The sequence below is a fragment of the Equus przewalskii genome, chromosome 13 (assembly GCF_037783145.1).
Source record: "Equus przewalskii isolate Varuska chromosome 13, EquPr2, whole genome shotgun sequence".
In the NCBI taxonomy this organism is placed as follows: Eukaryota; Metazoa; Chordata; class Mammalia; order Perissodactyla; family Equidae; genus Equus; species Equus przewalskii.
Genome location: NC_091843.1, coordinates 52,802,748 through 52,824,872, shown reverse-complemented (window position 1 = coordinate 52,824,872; position 22,125 = coordinate 52,802,748). Strand labels below are relative to the sequence as shown.

Here is a 22,125-nt window from a genome sequence, read left to right as displayed (position 1 = left end):
AGCTTGGTTTTCCCATGTAACTCATGGGCCTTTTTAAAATGTATATTCAGATCTTCTTTTATTTTCAAAAAGTTTTCTAGGATTATAATTTTAAGTATTAGTTCTCATTCGTTGTTTTGTTTTTCTTTCAAGTACTCCAGTCATATACACTGGGTCTTTTTCTGTCTGCCTTTCAACTACTTTCTTTCTGTTCTTCTTTCTTGATCTCATTTCCATTCTCTTGGTTCTTTTCCTCCCTTTTTTCTATGCCCCTTATTAAATTTTTGTGGGGCTATGTTCTCTTTTGGGCATCTTATAATTTAGTCTTTATTTCTGATATGATTTTGATTTTTTCCTTCCAGTTCTTTGCTGGGTTTAATCATATCTTACTTCAGTTCTTCATGTTTGTTGTCCATTTATATTCTAGTTTTTGAATTTCAGATTCAGGATGTTTGTTTCATATCCTCAAATGCTTGAATATTGTGTTATAGTTTTCTTCTGATTGGTAGTTGTTTTGTTTGGGGGAAATTTGGTTTATTATAATGTTTTGTTTCTTATTTTCTCTTTTGGTTTTATAGTACAGATGACCATTACATACCTATATGCATTTTATGGGTAATGTCGGTAGTTTGGGATGGTTTACAAGATTCGCTCTTCAAGGAATTCAAGATTTCCCTATTGTCAGTGTAGCAAAGTGCGTTTTCTTTAATGGATGGCTTTTTGGAGTAGGGCACTGTAGGCAGGTGTTTTATTAAAACAAATTATTCTTAGTTCTCTTTGTCTTGCAGGATCATAAATTTCCCCTCTTGCTTTTTTTTCCCTTCACTATTGGGTCTTCAAAGGGGATGTCTTTGTTTTATCCTCTTCTCCCTTAGAAGTATTGCGTTTCTGGGACTGCCTTTTAAGGCCTGTACATCTGTACTTCTTTTCTCTGTAGTCGGTGTTCTAATCTTCCAGGATTTTTCTCCTTAAGTTGGACTTTCTCTCTCTAGAAGCGTTTTCTTTCTTTTGCTCTTCTCTTTTTCATGTTCTGCTTCTGCACTCTCCTCCCCACCCGCCCTCCTGCCTCTCTCTCTACGGTAGCTTTGAGAGGGTGCTTGGAAGATATCTCTTTTAGAAATTGGTGTTTATTTTTCTAATTGCAGGAATTTGAGTTTGAGGTGTTCTCTGTCTTCTAGTTACACTGTAGGCCTGGGATCTGTCTAATTGTGTTTGTTCTTCTTGTTGATCTGTGTGCTTGTTTGAAGGATGTGAAGATTTGGGAAGCACTGATTCCTGAGCCTTTTTATTTGACATTTAGTTTAACTTAATGGCACGATTTTTAAAAATAAAATTAAGAACTAATTTACTTGTATGTAGAGCCTCCCACTCACATGTAATACACCAGTAAGACAATATATAGCTATTTTTCTTAGTTGGCTGTGTTTGGGTTTGTATGAAGTTTAGTGATTTTTATATCTAGGCAGAAATGAAACAAGACAAGAAACTTTTAGCTTTCCTTCTGAAATATGGAAGTCCTTTAAAATATTCAGAAAATGTCTTGACAGCCTTCCTTTTTATTTGGAGAACAATTATTTTGCATTATGATTGAATTTAGTTAAATATCCAATCAATTGACTTTAGTCATTTCTCATGATGGATCTTTCTTTTCGTCTTTGCTAACTATGCTGTCTGTAGGAAGCAGTGCTTTCATTGAAATAATATGAAATTTTTCATATTCCTTTAGTATGATTTCTTTAGAAGAGTTGTTTCTTTTCATTTATAAAAATGATATCAGAGAGATAGGAATACTGGTACTAATCCTAAAAACTTGGTTGCCTTATACTGTTGCTAAAATCTTTTAAAACAACAATAATAGCATACATTTGTTGAGGTATAAATATTTATCAAGGATAATGCTTTGTAAGAGGTTTATTAACATCTCAGTTTTTTAAATGAAAAAATTGAGGCTTAGGGTGATAAAGAAACTTGCCCATTAATGGCAGAACTGGATTTGAACAGGTCTGTCGGGTGCCAAAGCCCATGATTTATCATGCATTTGACAACTTTCCCTTCAGGCCCTGAAATGTATCTTTTCTTTCATTTGTATGAAACATGAGGATGTATATTTGCCTGATGTTTTATTGGTTTGTAAAGTACTTTTTGAAATTATCATTTAATCCTCCAACGTCTTCTACAGAATCTTGCAAGTCACCACTATTTGATAGTTGTTGATTTGATTTAGTTATTTTTAGATGATGTATTCTGGGAAAAAATATTGAGTCATTGAAAAAAATGAATAATTTATAGAACTATCATATGGGGTAATGGGGAAGGGAAAAAGCTTATTAAATTTGTACAAAGCATATTAAAAAGGAAATGGCATTTTCCTATGAATTATAGACAGTGTTATTTTCTATAAATAAAATTCGTTAAAAAGAATAATCAATAATTAAAAATAACAAAAAAACAGTAATTAAGAAAGTCAGATATGCTGACATGGCTAGTCCTTACACAACATTTTAATAGTCATGGAAAGAAGCTTAACGTACCAACTGGTGAGAAAGGGAAGAAGTCTTGAGGCAGATCCATAGGGCTCTCAAATTAATTTACAGATATTTTAAATGCTTACTCTTAGCTGTTTTGTGAATTTCTCCCCTTCAGAACTGGAAAGTATACTCTCTAGTTTGAACAAAGGAAAATTTAAATGCTGGAAAGTATGGTGACTTTTTTTTTCTATTATCTATATCTTTCTGCCTCATTTAAGTAAAGAAGTGATCTGAAAATCTAGAATAAGCAGAAATTTAATCTTAATGGCAAGCTATCGGTCTGTTTTCTTGCTGGATGAGCTGATGCTGAGGATTTAGTGTACCTGGAGAATGAAAGTTTGTGAGAAGTCTTTGATGTTTATATGTCTAGTATTGTGTGGCTTCAATTTAAGACACTCTGTTAAGAAAGTTGGCATAAATTTTACTTGGACAGAAGAAGCTGTAAACATTTACCTTATCTTCATTGTGGTTTTTTTTAAAGATTTTATTTTTTTCCTTTTTCTCCACAAAGCCCCCTGGTACATAGTTGTGTATTTTTAGTTGTGGGTCTTTCTAGTTGTGGCATGCAGGACACTGCCCCAGCATGGCTTGATGAGCGGTGCCATGTCCGTGCCCAGGGTCTGAACCCGAGAAACCCTAGGCCACTGAAGCAGAGTGCACAAACCCAACCACTTGGCCATGGGGCCGGCCCCTTCATTGTGTTTTAATGAGAGTAGATTGATGGATTCCTTTTTGTGAATTTCTCTTTAGGTAGTGGTGACCAGGGTTATACTCACATGTAGTTCTTGGCTCCCCTTCCTGTTATTTGACAGTCCTCCTCTGCTTCTCAACTGATTCCAGTGGCAGGTGTTACAAAAAGCATTTGATTTACAGTTAATATTTTTTTGTTAGAAATAGTTATTTTTAATCAAAGCTTCAATTAGGTACATTATGATGCATTTATTATATAATTACAAGTCATATTTCCTGTTTTTCTTTTAATGTATTCTAAGAAAACACTGAGTGGAGTTGCTTTTATAATTCTTTCTCCACAGGCTGCTTTGTACCGCCTCAGTGGAGACTGGAATCCCTTACACATTGATCCTAACTTCTCTAGCTTAGCAGGTGAGTTGCTAATATTATGTATCAATGAAAAATACTAGCTCAGTCATCTAAATAATGCTTAAAGACATTACTACTTATGACTCGTAGTTTGAGTAACATTTTAAAAATAGTTCTCTCCTAATACATTTATACAAAGGATATGGAAAAGTAGGAAGTAGTGTTCATAAAATGGTGCATGAAATTCAGATTATGGTGGAAGGAAGCTCCTGCTAGTGCAGGGTCTAGGATAGGACGATGGGGTTGGATGTCTGAGTTATCATTAGAGGAGAGAGCAAGGAACTGAAAGGTTAGGGAAGATCATCTACGTACACGGATATTGAAATGACCACAGATGCTTGCATAGTTGCAACCAAAGCTAAACAAAACAATTCTTTGTGTTCCCAGATCACTAACATTCTTTTTTTTCTTTCTTTGTTTATTTCATAATTTTCTCCCAGGAAGTATTATTAATAAAATATTTTCCATGTTTCTTAAAATAGATTGTATAATTCTTGCTAATGCAGTTTAAAGATTTATTTTTGAAATCTTGAATTAACTATTCTTGGTTTTTAATCATGACATGTGCCCATATCTGACTAAATTCTTTCTCTTTCTTTTAGGTTTTGACAAGCCAATATTACATGGATTGTGTACATTTGGATTTTCTGCCAGGCATGTTTTACAGCAGTTTGCAGATCACGATGTGTCAAGATTCAAGGCAATTAAGGTATATGTATATTACTGCATAATTTGAACGTCACTTCCTTTTTTTGTATTTTAAAGAAGAAAAGTTTTAGTGACTTCATTTAAAATAAGTACTGTACTGAAGCAATATATATTTTTATTATTTCATTGACTCGGCAATCAGCATATTTTCTTTTGTAGTTATAAACACCTCTATTACCCGTGCATCGTGAAGGATATCATGCACAGTTATAATGCTAACAGGTTGATTGGATTGCTTTATATATTATTAGCACCATACATATATCAGCATGTGCTTTAACAAAAACTCAAGATTTATCTTTAAAAAAATTTTTTTTTACTGTTTTGTAATTTGCCTTACTTTAATTGAAATTAAGTGGCTGCATTTGAACTCTAATAAATATATACCTATATCAATATGATGTACATACTGATTTTAGCTTTTGTATTTTAAGATGGTTTCATCCATTATAAATTACAAAGAAAACTATCTCTGCGCACAGTATCTTTGCATAAGTGTAAGTCAAGAGAGATACACTAAAAAAAAATTTGAGAGTGTCAGATCACTCCAAATGGTTTTATGAGTTTGTGCTCCACACAGTAATGAAAATGCATTCTGTGATTCCTTGCCTATGATAACACTGATTATTCTCATGTTTTTCATTTTATTATAACTATCTTTTACAATAATATGTACACAGAACAAATAAAATAGTATAGAAAATTATGAAATAAAAAGTGGAATTATTTTGTCCTATATACCCACCCCAGATCTTAATCCCTAGAATTAAATAGTGCCAGCTTTAACTGCTGCTTTTAAGTTGTTCTGATGGTTACCTGTAGAATTCGACTTAATATGATTGTGCTTCAGTTTCTTGACTTGTCAAGCTTAAGCCTTATTTATTGACTCAATACTTTGAAAGACAAAGAATTAGCTCATACCAACTATATCCTTTCTCTACTAATTTTATTATATTATTATTTTTGCTCCTTTATGAATTTATATATATTTAAACCTCTATTTTCTTCCTTTTATACTCTCCAGTCTCCCTCTGAATTTTTTTCTGCGCAAGTAGAAAAGTTTTATTTTAAAACATTTTTAACTCCCATACTCATTTTTTTTTTTAAAGGCTCGTTTTGCAAAACCAGTATATCCAGGACAAACTCTACAAACTGAGATGTGGAAGGAAGGAAATAGAATCCATTTCCAAACCAAGGTATGAATAAAGTAGTTCGAGGTACTTTGTTTTGTTACCCTCTTCACCAGACCCTCTAATTATGTTTCATCTTAGCATTCTTTTGGTTAATACTGTGGACATGAGACAAAACCTAGAAAATTTTTTTTTAAGTCAGTGGTAACTTTTAATTGAAAATAAAATGTCTACATACCTTGTTTTTTATTTTCTCTTTTATTCTCTAATAAGTTGGTGCTTGTCTACATAGCAGTGGCACAGCTATTCTGAAAACCCAACCAACCATATCTTTTTGGCTCAACCAGTCAGTCAAGTTGTCAAAATATAATCTTCAGGAAATTAAAGGTGTGACCCTCAGACAGATATAAAATGAAAACATGACAAAAATTTATTTAATTCTTTAGTGAGGAGGCTAGCAAGATGATAAAACTGGTTCCCAAGAGAATTAGAGGGACCAGCCTGGTGGTGTAGTGGTTAAGTTTGTGTGTTCCTGCTTGCATGACCTGGGGTTCACAGGTTTGGATCCTGGGCACGGACCTACACACTGCTCGTCAAGCCATGCTGTGGCAGCATTCCACATACAAAATAGAGGAAGACTGGCACAGATGTTACCTCAGGGACAATCTTCCTCACACACACAAAAAAGAGAGAATTAGAAGGACAGTGTTTATATAGTCCTACAGGAAAGGCATTCTAAAATACTTTTGCTGAGTTAGAGACAAAACTGGTTAATATCTTACAGAGCAATAAAATCATATCCGTTATGGTTATCTTTTCTTTTGGTCAGAAATTGTGTGCCTCTTGATCGCACAAAAATCCTCAAATTAATATCTTATATCAGAGCCTGGGCCTAATTAATAGAAAGTGATGGGACAAAATTATATTTCCCTATAGAATTAAGTAATTTTTGGTTGAGGCTCTTAGCTGTGCTCCAGTAAAATACTAAAAAGACCTGCAATCATCCTTTTATTTGTAAGTTTTTTAAAGGTATGTTTTGTTCACACAGTTGACCAAGCTGATACTTTTTGGCGTGCTCATTTTGCACTACACAGATTGTTTGTCTTGGGCAGTTTAAACACCACCAACAATAATCACAGCTTCCAGTTGTTGAGTACCTGTAAGCAGGCTGTATCATTATCTCTAACATGCGTAATAACTCTACATTTAATATAAGAAAATCGAGGTTCGGGGCTCCTAAATAACCTGTGCGTGGTCACACACAAAGTGGTGGAGCTGAGGTAGAAATTGAGGTCTGCCTGTCTCACAGCTTGGATCCCAGGGCCCTAACTCTTTTTTACTGTGTCATGATGTCTTTCATAAATAAATAACCCTGCAGAACTCTTGTTTGTGAGGTTGCCTTACTTCTTATTACTTCTTGCTGCTTGCAATATCATTCTCCTGCTTAATTTATGCAAACTTTATTTCAGTTTCGAATTCCTCCGTCTTTTAGGCTTCAGTTTGAGCTCTCCCTTGCCCGTAGAGGCAGTCCCTTGCCTCTCCCCTTTCCCCACCCGTACAAAGATGCATATTGGCTCTCTCCGAAATCCTCTTACAATTAATATTTGTGACGCATGTTCTGGAGCCCTATTATTTTCTAATTATTTCATGTAAGTTTTATTTTTTGAATAAGGTCATGAACTCTAAAGGTGTTAAGGACCATGACTGCATTACAGGTTTTTATTTTTCTATGATTCTAGTGGTGAACAGTATAGAAATAGTTTCTATGGATTCAAATTTAAAGAGTTGAAAATAATTTAATATGTAAATATGATACATTCTTGCCACTTTGATAAATTCTAAGCATGTCTTCTTATCTATTCAGTATATTGGCTATTTTTTCCTCCAGTTATTAGATGTATTCTTTCCTATTAGTTATATAGAGGGATGCTTCCTCGCTCCCTCAATGTCTCCTTCCTCCCCGCCTTCCTTCCTTTCTTCCTTGCTTCATGTTATATTTTAAGAAACGTTTTAAACTAATGTTCCAAGTGATATGCTTGGCTTGGTTACAAGAAAGTAATTTACTAAAGTGTACTGTATTTTCTTCATAAATTGTCGCTTTCCATGCTTTTCACTGTACATAATTTGAAATAAAATGAACAAGTTGTTTGAAGGATCTTTTTTTCTGTGTGATGGGAAGTATTCAAGCGAGAGTGATCTTGATTGTTAAAAATCAATCTTTAATAAATGCTACCTTAATTTTTAGACACTATCCTCTGCTCTTGTAGCAATACCATAATTTTATGAAAGAATAGCCATTGGAATAATTTTAGATGAAGTATTAGGAATTAGAATTCGAGTTCATTTAATGAGTATTTTGATAAAACACTGTTTAAGCATTTATTTTATGCTTCTATACACTTCCTGTTTGAAATAATTGTAAGTATTTCTTTAAAAAGACTGCTGTGGTCTGTTCCTAGCCAATTTTATTCTATATTAACAGAGCAAATGCACTTTGAGTAGCAGGACCTCATGTGGATATTGTGCCTTTCCTTTTACTATAGAAGAATTTATCAGTTCTCACCCTGGCTCCCCATTAGATGCACTTATGTTAAAAAAAAAAAAATCCCTGAAAAATACTGATGCCCAGGCTCCACCCCAGACCGTTTAGATTGGAGTTTTTGGAGGGGGCCTGATCATAAATAAAAGGTCTCCAGTTGATTGTACAGTTAGGGTTAATAGCAATTGTATTAAATGAGTAAGCCTTCATGTTCGTTCATCTTGACATTTAATTTATAAACTATTTAATTTGGATTGTTATTTTCTTTTTCATATGAGGAAAAAATGTAAATTTCTTTTAAAAAAAAAGACTTTATACTGTTTCACAATGATTGTGTTTTCATTGGAATCATAAGAGTGAACTGTTTTTTTCTCTTGTACTCCTTATAAGATCCAAGAAACTGGAGACATCGTCATTTCAAATGCATATGTGGATCTTGTGCCAACATCTGATATGTTAGCTAAGACACCCTCTAAGGTAGGTTGTAAAAACTGGTACCCAAGTCATTTCCTGATTTATGAATTTCAGTTAAGATCACTTTAAGAATGTTCAGGCTACTTTAGAAAATTAAGAGCTATGAAAGATTCTTAATTCTTGAACTGGAGGACATTAAATCAGAACTGCTTGGAATGAAAGGGGAATATTTTGACAACTTAGGAATTTAAGAAAAATTTTTTTCGAAGATATTAGTGTATCTTTCAAGTGAAAATAATTTTCTAGGTTTAGAGTAACTAAGTCAGTTATTTAATGAGAAATAATGGTATTTTGGAGAAAAATCAATTAAAAAGAAATATCCTATACCTTTTTCTTGATTTAAATATTTGTATAAAGCTTTGTATGCAAATATAAAAACAATAGCATGTATTATTTATTAAAACATTTGTGTTATTCTCTATTAACATACTGAGACTTTTAATAAAAATGTTTGTATTCTCTGTCTCCAAAATATTAACTTTGTAATGTTGAGGTTTTCATACCCATGGTCTTTAATTGTCTGTCAGCCGTATTATCGTATAACTAAAATTAAAGTCCCTTTAAGAAGAATTAAAGAATCTCTTAAGAAGTTTTAGAGCTAGAAAGAAATTCAGGCTTCATGTAATTTAGTCCCATTTTACAAATCAAGAAATGAGACCACAGAAGATTGATTTGTCCAGTATCTCCCTGCTGAAGTTAGTTAGGACATAGGCTGTCCAGTTCCTAGTTTCCTTTTAAAATATTATTTCTGAATTCTGATCAAAGTAAAATCCTTTTATTAAGAGGACTGAGGTTCTGCATGACATAAATAAACATAAGGAAAGTGTGAAAGAAGCCTGGTGTGAAAAAAACTAGTTTATTTATGTATAGGTTTTTAAAACCATATTGCACGTCACCTTATTGCACGTATATTTTGTAATAATTTTTCCCCTTGAGTCATTTTTATATAACTTTTAAAATTAAATTTTCTACAACTAGAAGGACCCACAACTAAAAATACACAACTAGGTACTAGGGGGTTTTGGGGAGAAAACGGAAGAGTAAAATCTTTAAATTTTCTCCTTTTTGCTAGGGTGGGGAGCTTCAGAGTACCCTTGTTTTTGAGGAAATAGGTCGCCGCCTTAAGGATATTGGGCACCAGGTGGTAAAGACAGTAAACGCTGTATTTGAGTGGCATATCACTGAAGGTGGAAATACCGCAGCTACGTGGAGTAAGTCATATCTCTGCCTTTATAATATTCTAAGATAACTCTTAGTAAATAGAGATGAAATATCCTTGTTATAATGAAAGCCTGTCTTTTGAAGGTAAATAAATCCTACCGTCTTAGGTAAATTGCTTTTCCTGGGAAGTAGCAAGTTTCAGGACACCCAAAGACATGTATGTTTTTTAGACAGATAGGGAATCAATTAAAATGAAAATATCTGTTTTAAAGATTTCATTGTAACCTCAAATAGTGGTTTTAAACAGTCATCTTAGCTGTATGCTTCTTTAATCTCCAAATTCCTTTTAAACATAAAGTATATCAGGTCAAATGAAATGTTTTTAAATTGTTAAATTTTGACAGTTTTAAAACTTCTTTTTTCATCCTCAAACATTAATAATTTGGATTTATCACCTTAATTATCAGTGAAAAGTCATAATTATTTTCTTGACTTATACGGATGGCAGTCAAAGGTGCTAATTATATCTAGTCTAGGGAAATTATCTGTTAGAGTGCCATGTTAGCAACCTGGCAAAGCATCCTGTATAAACTAAGTTGCTGCAGAAAGAAAGCAGTCACATTTCCATTCACTAATATGGAGGTCCAAAAGGACCTTGGTACCCTTTTATAAAGAAAGGGAAATTAGGTGATAAAAAGAGAAAGAAGATAAAAAAAATTCCTACCAGACCTTTTGCATCTACTTTTAAGAATGTGACCCATATTAATCATGGCACAAACTTTTCTATGTTGTGGGATATAATAGATTGCAGTGTCCAATTTTAATTTAATTCTTAAAGTAAAATCGGGAAAGGTAAGATGAAATTACTAAAGTTGAGTGAAAGGTTTTTTCTAGATTAGAGAATTTTCTCTGTATACATAGTACGGCACTAGCACTTTTGTGGGCTGACTTTGCTAATCAGTCATCCGTTAGCGAGTTTGGAAGCATCCAGTGTCTTTCTGTCATGACAGAAAAATGTGTGGCTGTATCAGATTCACTGTGCTGTTTCCAAGTAGGTTACAGGACAGTGGAGAGTAGTGAAGAGAGTACACATGCATTCTCTCTTCTCATCAATCAGTTATAAATTGATGAGCCACTGCTTCTAACAAAGAGAATATCTTAGTTCAGGCTGCTATAACAAATAGACTACCCCTAGACTGGGTAGGTTAAACAACAGAAATTTATTTTCTCATAGTCTGGAGGCTGGGAAGTCCCAGATGAAGGTGCCAGCATGGTTGGGTTCAGGGAGAGCCCTCCTCCTGGTTTGTGGACAACTGCCTTCTTGCTATGTTCTCACATGACAGAGAGGTCATCTCTTTCATGTCTCTTCTTCTAAGGACACTAATGTATTTCATCGTGGAGACTGCACTCTCATGAGCTCATCTAAACCTAATTGCCTTCCAAAGGCCCCACTTCCAAATACCATCATATTGGGGATTAGGGCTTTAATATATGGATTTTGGAGAGACACAAACATTCATTCCATGGCTCACAGCTATTCATATTTTGAATCTTGAAACATGCTATTAATGAACGTTGACCATCATTTCTTTTACCTTTATGTTATAGAGTATTCTGACCTCTAGAGTTGTTGGAGAAATATGGTGTACCAGTGAATGTTCGCTGAAGCTTTTTGATTTTTCATGTTTTCTACCTGGAAGTCCTAAGGGACAGGATCCTTTCATTTGTAGTCAGACAGCTGTGGTCCCCTGAGTCTGTCTACTAATGTAGGGTAGGAAGCATCCAGAATAGTTTTTAGCTCATAAGATTCTTCCCTTCCTTCATTATTGTGAAATACAATGGGATCCCATGTATTTTAGGTTGGCTGAGAGCCCCTGTAAGGCTAAGGGACTCCTGGAGGTGGCTTGTGATTGGCTTATACTCTAGGACCATCTAAACTTTTAGGCCCATCTGAAGCCTGGTTGTAATCCTTCTCTAGGGACTATGGGCTAGTGTATGAGATGTAGTATACTCAGGTGGTACTGGAAAGCAAGGAGTATAGGCTGTCTTCTGAAAATCCCATAACTGATGGAATGAACCATCGTCGCTCAATATTTCTACAACACATACCATGCAAGTAATGTGTCTATTCAAACCATTTTTTTAAGGAAAAAAATCTATAGGTTTGGGTTTTTACTTGTACAGTAGAAGCTAATATTTTACAGATTTCCATTATTTTTATTCTGATTGCTATTTTAGAATGCCTAAGTGCCTTAAAAATCAGATTGTTTTATTCCTCATTACAACTAAAGATCACTGTAAATGCTCACTTAAACAAAAAAAATTAAACTGTGTATCTAAATCAACTGAAACTTTTTGAGATGATCTTCTATTACATATTCCTATAAAACATTATGGAATTTTGTTCAGTTGATTTTGGTTCAAAATAAACAAGTTTATTTTTAATATAACAATTGCTGTTCCTCTTAGGGAGTTCATTATATAAATGAATTTATGTTCATTATATAAAATTTGGTATATAAAGAAGAAAATAATGATGTATAATCCCACTACCCACAGTTAACATTTTGATGTTTGTTCTTCTGACAGACGTTTGTGTTTATAGAAAGTTAATTAATTCAGAAGGGGGATAAAGGAAGGCAAAAATGTAGTCTGTATTTAGTCCCTCAAATTTCAAAGTGCCTAATATTTTCTAAATAAATTCATAGATTAACAGTGTATATGTAGGTGTTATTCCTTTCCTTTCCTTCTTCTTTCTGTCCTTCTTTCTTTGTATCCGTCCATGATGGAATTAAACTTTTTCTCTATGGATGAAAGCATATTAAAATTTAAGTTATAAATGTAAAGCACCAGGTTTTTGAAGATATTGGTGAAGGAGAGGAATGTGATCTATAAGGGTGAGAAAAATATGCTGGAATTGTGTGTCTCAAAGTTGGCAGAATAGAACTCTGTAGGGATTTATAAAGTATAGTCATGCACTGAAGAACAACTTTTGGTGCATGACGGACTACATATAGATGGTGATCCCATAAGATTAGTACCATATAGCTTAGGTGTGTAGTAGGCTATACCATCTAGGTTTGTGTAAGTACACTCTGTGATGTTCACACAATGACAAAATTGCCTAACGATGCATTTCTCAGAAAGTATCCCTGTCATTAGGTGACACGTGACGGTGTACAGATGATTAATTCTTAGCAAACAGGACAGTTTCCTTCAATGTAGTGTCAATACCAACTAAGCTTGTTGCCTTATCTTGGTGGCACTTTCCTTGTAGGCAATATTAGAAAATGTGCTTACATTTAAAAGTAACATTTGATTAACTTAGGAAAAGGGTTTTTCCTTACATTTCCACTGGAAAAATGGGAATGTGGAAATCTTGTTTGTAACTACTTATTATTGATGCCTTGTGGCTTTTGTCTGTTTTGTCATCTCTTCTTCAGGTCCTTATTTATTAAAGCTAACAATCAAATTGGATCTTAAAGCTTTCTCTAAAAGCATTTACCGTTCTCTTTGGTTGTCTGCCCATCTGTTATTTGATTTGATTCTCAACTGTGTAACTTCTTTTAGTTCTGGTTGTTTTCTCGTAGTCTTTGTGTCACCGAGCTAAATCACGGTAGCTGGCAGCAGTAGAAACTATCTAAGTCTTTTGACTTATGATGTCTTAGAAGATTCCACGTTGGCATCTCTAGTTTGCATCTTGGTGCTTAATGACATCAAATAGATGATTGAATGCTTTGACTTAGGGAATACCTACCTTTTTTTTTTTTTACAAGCAGTTTTAAAAATGTTTTGCTAAACACTTAATTACAAATGTTTTGTATTTTAAATTGCTGTTAGTTGTCCCAGCCTTGTTTACATTATAGCATACCAGAATCTGGTTACAGACAACAAGGCTAAGCTCCTCAGTTCACCTTGGCTGGGGACAGGTATCAGTGGAGTTAGACAAGTGACTGACCTTGAGCAAGTCTTGGAACTGAGGGGTTTGTGCTCAGAGACCTGGAAGGCATATTCGAACCCAAAGATGCTAGACTGTGCCCATCTTCCCTGATCCCTCCCCCATTCTGCCATCCAAACAACACCAACAACAAATCTCTGGGCAGGATGTATGTCTTGGGGGTCTTTTAAAACCAAATTAGTCTGAGTCTAGAGAGAATTAGGAGAGTTCTCATTTCAGTGCTGGGTCAGGGTTGGTTTTGGCTGTGGAGGGGGAGGCGTCGTAGCTGTGTCCTTTAAGGTTAGGCCCCTGTGAAGCCTGTTGTGCCTGGTCATCTAGGAGCAGGAGGGCTGCCGGGGTGAGGGCCAGTGTGGCCTCTGCCTCTCTGGGCTTAGATGATCTGAGAGAGGCTGGAGAGCCCTTTGTCTTCTCTGTGGGCTGAGAGTGTGTAACAGAGAGATAGAGGCCCTTCATCTGCATAAGAAGCCAGAGGAAGGGCCTCAGTGAGCTGCCTTTGGGAAGGAAGCCATATCCTGGAATAGTCACTGGCACCTTCTAATTTCTACCTCTGGAGACAATGTTTTTTTTTTTTTTTTTAAAGATTTTATTTTTTCCTTTTTCTCCCCAAAGCCCCCCAGTACATAGTTGTATATTCTTCGTTGTGGGTCCCTCTAGTCGTGGCATGTGGGACGCCGCCCCAGCGTGGCTTGGTGAGCAGTGCCATGTCCGCGCCCAGGACTCGAACCAACGAAACACTGGGCCGCCTGCAGCGGAGCGCGCGAACTTAACCACTCGGCCACGGGGCCAGCCCCTGGAGACAATGTTTTAATCATGAATTATTGTCTTAGAATTATTAAAAATATCCGTAGGTAGTGATTCCTTAGGTAGGTAGAGGTCAAGATAGAAGCCTATCTTTCTTACTTCACTATTAATATCTGTTATAATGTCAAGAACACAGTGATCTTGGGCCAGCCCCAGTGACCTAGTGGTTAAGTTTGGCATGCTCTGCTTCAGCAGCCTGGGTTCGGTTCCCGGGTGTGGACCTATGCCACACATTTGTCAGTGGCTGTGCTGTGGTGGTGGCTCACATACGAAAAGAAGAAGATTGGCAACAGATGTTAGCTCAGGGCAAAACTTCTTCAGCAAAAAATAATAATAATAATAGAAAAAGAACACAGTGATCTTATCTATGTCTTTTTATTACTCCAAAATGTAATTGAATGCCCAGACGTATTTGAACACCTTTTTCCAATATCCTATGCCTTCAGGTATTCTACCATTTTGAATAATGGTTGTCCTTTAGCTTTTTATTTTGCTAGGGATTCTTCAATTAGGTTGAAAAGGTGACATGGACATCAGATAGAGAAATAAATCTCTGAATTCTGTTTAAATAGAGTCTGTTGCTTGTCACAGTTATCCTACTGTATTATCATTTATAATTGTATGTTTCCTCCCACTTGGTCTTGGGCTTAACCCTGAGAAAGAGCTGCAGATTAATTTATTTCCAACTTTTAGTATGATCTATAACACATAGTAGCCTATTCCGTATGTGTTGAATAAATGCTAAAAGCCACGTAGAATGCATAGATTTAGATGGAATTAGATGTCTGCCTTTTTAAAAAAGTGCTGAATTAGTAGCTTTCCCGCTATTAAAATAATAAGTTTATCATATGGATAGTGACGTTTATTTTCTATTTAGTATGAGTGAAATGTCTGGGAACAGTATGATACCATTAAAACATTTATAAGTAAGCATTATATTTTACAATATTTATCACTATTAATTTCTAAAACCACCCAAAAGTTGTTCTGGTAAACCCTTTGGATCCAATTCTGTTGTTGTAAGCAAGAGTGAAAACTCAAAGAAAATAAAAGATGGCAGGAAGGCATAAAGAAGATAAGGAATCAGAGGCTTTATATGCCCTATAGAATAGTCTGCTCCTGAAAATTAAAACATAGTTACTTTTATCTGCAAATTCAGAAACCATAAGCTCTAAAAATGGAATGTTTTTTCTCCTAACTCATTGGTGGCAAAACCTGGTCTGAACCTACACGATGAGATTGATTGTCTTTCTCTCACTTACCGTGGGTTAGTTGAGTATGGAAATCATGTATTTTTTTATAGAGTTTTGCACCATTGGAGGGGCTTTCATAATATATAATACATGTTTTATGTACTGTATTTCCTTTCTAAAATCTGAAAAATTCTGAATTCCAAAACACATCTGGCCTCAGGGAGTTCAAATAAGGAATTGGGGCTTGTGTATATATATATAAGTAATTCTGATAGAACACAAGTGATAAGAGACGTGGAAAAGGTGCTATTGGCTTTCACAGAATGGGAAGCTGGTTCATTCAACAAAAATTTGAACGTTTACTGTGTACCCAGTTCTCTGTGATGTTGTAGATTACAAATATGAAGACAGGATATCTTTTTTTGTCCATGGTAATAACTGTTAGAGGCAATGTATTAGGAAAGTGTGAAATCCTGGGGTTCAGGATACAAGGGTTGTTGCATTGCAGATTAAAGGGAAGGAAGACCTAAATTAAAGTGATAATGGAGAGGAGAGGGCCTTACTGGATCTATTGCTAAGATAGAATTGACTGATGTCTGAAAAACAAGACAGTTAATAAAACAAGAAGAATGAGAGAGAGTCAAAACTAATGCTGAGGTTTTGGCGTGAGTGACCAAGGATATTGACTCCATTACTAGAAATGCAAAACATGGGAGAGGAGAGAAGTTTAGGCCAGAAGAGGACACGCTGTGGTGCCAAAACTATAGCAGACCGAGATCTGGACTGGATTCTGGGAACTGCAGCCTGGAATTTAGGGGTAAGTTCACAGCCAGAGACAGACAGTTGGAAACCATATTTATGGAAATAGTAGTTGGAACTCAGAGCATTAGCTTTGCTACTCTGCTTCATGACACGCGGGGAGAAAATGGAAAGAAATCTTCATTGTCCTCCAAGATTATCTGCTATTCATGGTTTGTAGAGTAATGACACCAGTATTTCCATTTGTCCATAAATAAAGTTGAACATCTTAGAATTTGGCCCACAGATTTTAAATATGCAATTTATTGTAACTCTAGGCAGAAATATAATCCCATATTTCCAAGTAAGAATCTACTTGTTTGAATGTATCCGGTAAAATAGCCATACAATTGAAACTTTTGACAAAGACAGATTTTTTTTCATGTAACAGTGTTACAATGTTGCTGAGTAAAAAATATATTTTGTTTTCCTTAGGATGATAGGTTTAAGCTGGTTAGCACTGAGCAATTTGGTTGTTTTCTTCCTAAAGGAATTTTGGTTTCCTTTCACATATTTGTAATCTTTTCCATTGAAGGAACATAATTGGAATTTACATTTATATAGCAAGATTTTAGAAATACTGTCCAATTTTGCTGGAATTTTGTTAAGTAATGAAGTGAGTTGGGTTTTAAAAAATATATACTGTGATTTTGTAGAGCTCAGTCTGCATATTTGGATTAAATCCAGGCATCTGTTATGCACTATGTCACAATGATTGGGTGAAGATGTTCTTTGAATGTTAGAGGTCATCTCTTTTGGATCTTGGAATTTTGCCAGAATGTGGAAAATGTAGACAGATTTGGCAACTGGCGTTCTTTTAAGATCAGGATACATTCATTCTTGAGGATACCATTTGATCATTAGAACCTAGTAGCTTCTGGGTTGGTGCTCATCTTTTAGTAGTCAAACCGGTCTTTAGGATTTCTCATCTTGGATATAAACTAAATCTTAAAGGTATTGTTTCCAAATTTTGAATTGGGATCCAAATGAGAGTCTCATGTGTTTATAGAAAAGACTTGAAAGATGACCTTTGGAAAGAAATATGCTGTCCGGTAAAGGATGGGAGCCTTTTTGTTGGAGAGTCATCTACTTCAGGTTACTCTATATTCCCTTAGCAACAGCGGCTGCTTCCCTTCTTACCAGGACAGCCCCTGACTGCTTGCCCATGTGCATTTACACACAAAACCACTGAAAACTGTTACGGCTTCCTATCTTGCTGTGCATGTGATTCATCTTAATAGCATATATTTTTTTAAATTTTGAAATAATTTCAGGCTTACAGAAAAGTTGCAAGAATAGTACTAAGAACTTATATCTGTCCTTCACCAAGTTTCTCCATATTGTTAACATTTTGTTCCATTTTTGCTTTTTACTATTTTATTTTCATCATACATATTATTTTTTTTCTGAAGGACTTGAGAGTAACTTACAGACCTAATGTCCCTTTATCCCTAAATACTCTAGTAGCATTTCCTAAGAACAAAGTCTTGCTCTTATCTATTCATAGAACAATTATCAATATCAGGAAATTAACATTGATATAGTATTATTATCTATTATATAGACCTTATTAATATTGTACCATTGTCCCAGTAGTGTCCTTTGTAGCAAACTAATAATAATAGTAATCATAATAATAATAATAACAATAATAGAAATGAAGAAAGAAAAAGAACTGATCAGGGTCCAATTTGGGATCATATATTGCATTTAGTTGTTAGATCTCTTTAGTTTCATTTAATCTGGATGAATGCCTCAGTCTGTTTTTGTTTTTCATGACCTCAACATATTTGAAAAGTAGAGGCTTGTTATTTCGTAGAATTTTCTTCAGTTTGTGTTTGCTTAATGTTTCTTCATGATTATTAGACTGAGTTTATGAATTTTTGGTAGGACTAGCACAAAAGTATTGTGTCCTTCTTGGTGTGATTTTTTAAAAAATCCTTTATTTTTAACTGAAGTTTTTCTTTGTTGTTATTTTTTTTTATAGAGATGCTTCTTCCATGTGCTTTTCTGATCATACACTTAACAAATAGTTACTAAGTACTTTCTATTCAAGGAAGTGTAGGGGATACAAAGACAAGACGTTCTTGTTCCAGCAAAGAATTTATAATCTTAAGGGGTAGAGGCAGCAATAAAAATAACTCCTTTCTCCTGTGGTAGCCTTTTGTAATTTGTACGGTATTTATCCCAAGACCTTCAAAGGTCCCCAGGTTTCCAGATGCACGTTCTTGTTGAACACCTCTCCCTCCCCCATTAAATGCTGTAAACTATAACTGAAATTTTTATGAACTCTTTCAGAGCCTTAATGGTTATGTAAAAACAGAGCTAAAGTTATTCATAAAGCTTCTGAAATCTCCACTAAAAGAAAATACATACAGTCTGTTTCTTCATTTTAGCAAGATTAGCCATGACCTTATAGGCATCTGTAAACTCAAGGTGACGGTGGTGGATGATTCTCCCACAGGAGCCATGTTGCATGCATGACTTGAGCCACTGTGGAACTGGAATTTCCACTCCTTCACCCCAAATTTCTGTATTCTTGCTAAGAACCTTCCCTTTGTTAGCCTTCTTTTCTTTTATCAGCCCTAGCTATTAGCTTTCCACAGTAAAAAGTTTTACTGCTCACAACTAGAAGGACCCACAACGAAGGACCCCCTATGCACCAGGGGGCTTTGGGGAGAAAAAGGAAAAAGTAAAATCTTTAAAAAAAAAAAAAAGGTTTTACTGCTTACAAGAGTCATGGCCGTGAGGCAGCACCAGGGGAGTGTGAGGGCAGGTGGACAGCTAAGAACCTTCATTACCTGAGACTTACTCCCACACGCAAGCATTAAGATGTTTATGGTCCAATTTTATTCCTGAGCAAGACTAGTGTATATAGTGGGTCTTAGTCTTAGTTGTGAAGAGTTAAAACTGTGAATGTTATCTGCCGAATGCCAGAGGCTTGCTTTTCTTTCCTTCTCCTCTCCTTTCCTTCCTCTTGCCCCCCACCTCCATCACTCTCTTTTTCTCCCTTTCTTTCATTTTAACTGTACCAATAGTACATGGAAACACATTCACAATATGTAGGTGCCAATAAGAACAGAGCCTTTGCTCTTCGTGCCTCACTTCTGATACCTTGCATGGTCTGATACCCATTGTAGAAATTTCACAGTGAAGCGAGTGAATGAAGTATACAAAGTAAAAAGGTCCTCCTCACTCTTTCTCCTCCTCAAGGTAACCATTATCAACAAGTTATTTTTAGTTTAGTTGGCAAAATTCTCTTTTGAAGAGAGTTGGAATGATTTTATTTTCTTTTTGGAGCAGGGCTTGGCTAAGCAGAATGTAGTTAAGCACTTGTTGTTTTCTTATGTACGCGTAGCTTTTCCTTGACCCTAAATTGAGGGTTCCCTTCACACTCTTAGGGAAAGTGATGCAATTGTAGTTCCTTCACTGTGGCAAGAGAAAGCACGTTTATGTGGCTGGAGCTGGATGAGTGTAATTGGGCTTCCTGGATGACTGGTTTCGGTCATGTATGAGACAGTTCAAACTTTCTAAAATGTAGCTTTGGCATACAGCTCTACAAGTGTTAGATAGAGAGCAATAAAGGTAAATTTTTAGTAGTTTTCCCACTTACCCAGACTGTTTCTGGGGCACTTAAGCCTACTGTCAAAAAGAGTTAAGGAAAAAGAAGCTAATTTTAATGTTTACAACAGTTATGGCAATAAAAACTTTATAAATAAATCATAAGTATAACAAACTAATTAAAATCTTTTTAAAATGTGTTTTGACTATCTTGCTATCCATATGACAGAACCTTTGATGAATTCAGGTATTTGAAAGGTGGGTAGAGTGTGTCTTCCCTTCTCCCAACCCAACAACATACAACTCTTTTAAAATCCAGCTTTCGTCCTTTGTTGACTGTGGAGTCTGTATTTGAACCTAAAGACCTTAACCATATAACCTCCAACAACTTCCTTATAATATGTCATCCTACATTGATTCACATTTAAAGTATCTCTGTTTTGTAAACTTCTTCAATGAGGAAAATCTATTATTGATTTGACGTTTGAAGAACTTCTTTGTAGAAAGGACATCTCAAAAAATAAAGGATTTATATAGTTTTTCTGAATGACAGGTAATATGTAACATAGAATAACTACCACATTAACTATAAGTAACCACTTGGAAACTATAGAAATGTCTGCATTTTAGTTGGTGTATTTTACTCTCATGTTGTGAAGAAAAAATGGCACATATTGGTTTCTTCCTATTTTCCCAGCTATTGACCTGAAAAATGGTTCTGGAGAAGTGTATCAAGGCCCTGCAAGAGGCTCTGCTGACACAACCTTGACACTTTCAGATGAGCATTTCATGGAGGTAGTCCAGGGCAAGCTTGATCCTCAGAAGGTAACACTCTTAAAATGTTCATTTCTTCATCATTATTGCTTCCTGTTGACAATTGAAGTATTTAGCTGACTCCCAAATTCTAAGATAGATCCCTTACAACTCTGAAGAAGACAGTTGATAGCAATATCTGAGTTGACAGATCATATATTTTTCTAATGGAGTTTGAACTGAACACTTTTTAAAACTGAATTTTTGGGTGAAATTCTTCTTTAGTCTGTAAACAGTATAAAACCCACATTTAGATCTTTTAATGTATTATTGCCATTAGTTCAGAGGTGAAAAACCGTATGATATTAGTAGATATTTTATAAAATAAGATATTTGTTCCTGATATATAAGATTAAGAACTAGTCTTTACTGTTATTGAAAACTGGAAATAGAAGGATAGAACATAGCAGTCAGTGTCTTATTGGAAGTGGAACATTTAGAGGCATGTCACTGGAAAATCATGATTAAGACAAGAGACTCTCTGACCATTATGAGTTAATCTTCTGAAGCCTTTAGCCAATCCACAAGCACACAAAATTAAAGTAACTGATTTAGCAATTAGAATGGAGGAGAAAAGTTTATTGTTTTCAAATCATGATTTGGTAGCTAGAAATCCCAAGAGAATCAACTTATTGATTCTTAGAATAAAGGAGTTCAAACAAGTGGTTCAATGCACAATAATTATTAAAAAATAGCTTTCACAGAGAAGCAAAAACCAAGTAGAAGATATAATTGAAATAAATTTGTTGATAATCACAACCCAGGCTACAAAATACCAATGACCACGCTAACAAGAAAAGCACAGTGCTTATGTGATGAAAACTATACAACTTTACGAGACACAAAACAATTTGAATAAATAAGACAATGTTCAATTTTCCTGGCTAGAAAGATTTATTTAAAAAGAATTGTAAAGTAGTATAGTGGTTAAAAATATGTTCTTTGGCATCAGTTAAATCTGAGTTTGAATCTTAGCCCTGCCACTTACTCTCTAAACTTCAATTTTCTCATTAGTAAAATGAATATAATAATTGCAGTAATCTCAAAGGATTGTTATGATAACTAAATCCAGTAATATACATGAAGAGCTTAGTGTAGTGCTTGGCACCGAGTCCTCACCTAGTTCCTTCCCGGGAATTTATTTAGTACCTACTGTTACTGGGATTCAAAGTGTGGCTGAACAAGACAGTGCCCCTACTGTGTGGAGTTTACTTCTAGAGGGGAATGGAAAAGAAATAGAATTCAACTTTTCTTTCAGGTATGAAGAAAAGCAGGTTAGAGTAATGGGTTAGAGCAGTGGTTGGAAGGGTCACATAATAAATATTTTGGGCTTTGCTGGCCCAGGGTTCTCTGTTTCACCTGCTCACTTTCATTGTTGTTA

General features: G+C 35.1%; 1 protein-coding gene across 1 annotated transcript in view; it reads left to right on the top strand.

Moving 5' to 3' along the window:
• The window catches only part of HSD17B4 (hydroxysteroid 17-beta dehydrogenase 4), an 81,907-nt gene that overhangs the window by 52,730 nt on the left and 7,052 nt on the right, over positions 1-22,125 (top strand). The window contains exons 18-23 of the mRNA XM_008516032.2: positions 3,542-3,611; positions 4,211-4,317; positions 5,426-5,512; positions 8,376-8,462; positions 9,532-9,670; positions 20,629-20,756. Coding sequence (XP_008514254.2) covers positions 3,542-3,611; positions 4,211-4,317; positions 5,426-5,512; positions 8,376-8,462; positions 9,532-9,670; positions 20,629-20,756 — 618 coding nt within the window. The remainder of the gene's footprint in view (positions 1-3,541; positions 3,612-4,210; positions 4,318-5,425; positions 5,513-8,375; positions 8,463-9,531; positions 9,671-20,628; positions 20,757-22,125) is intronic.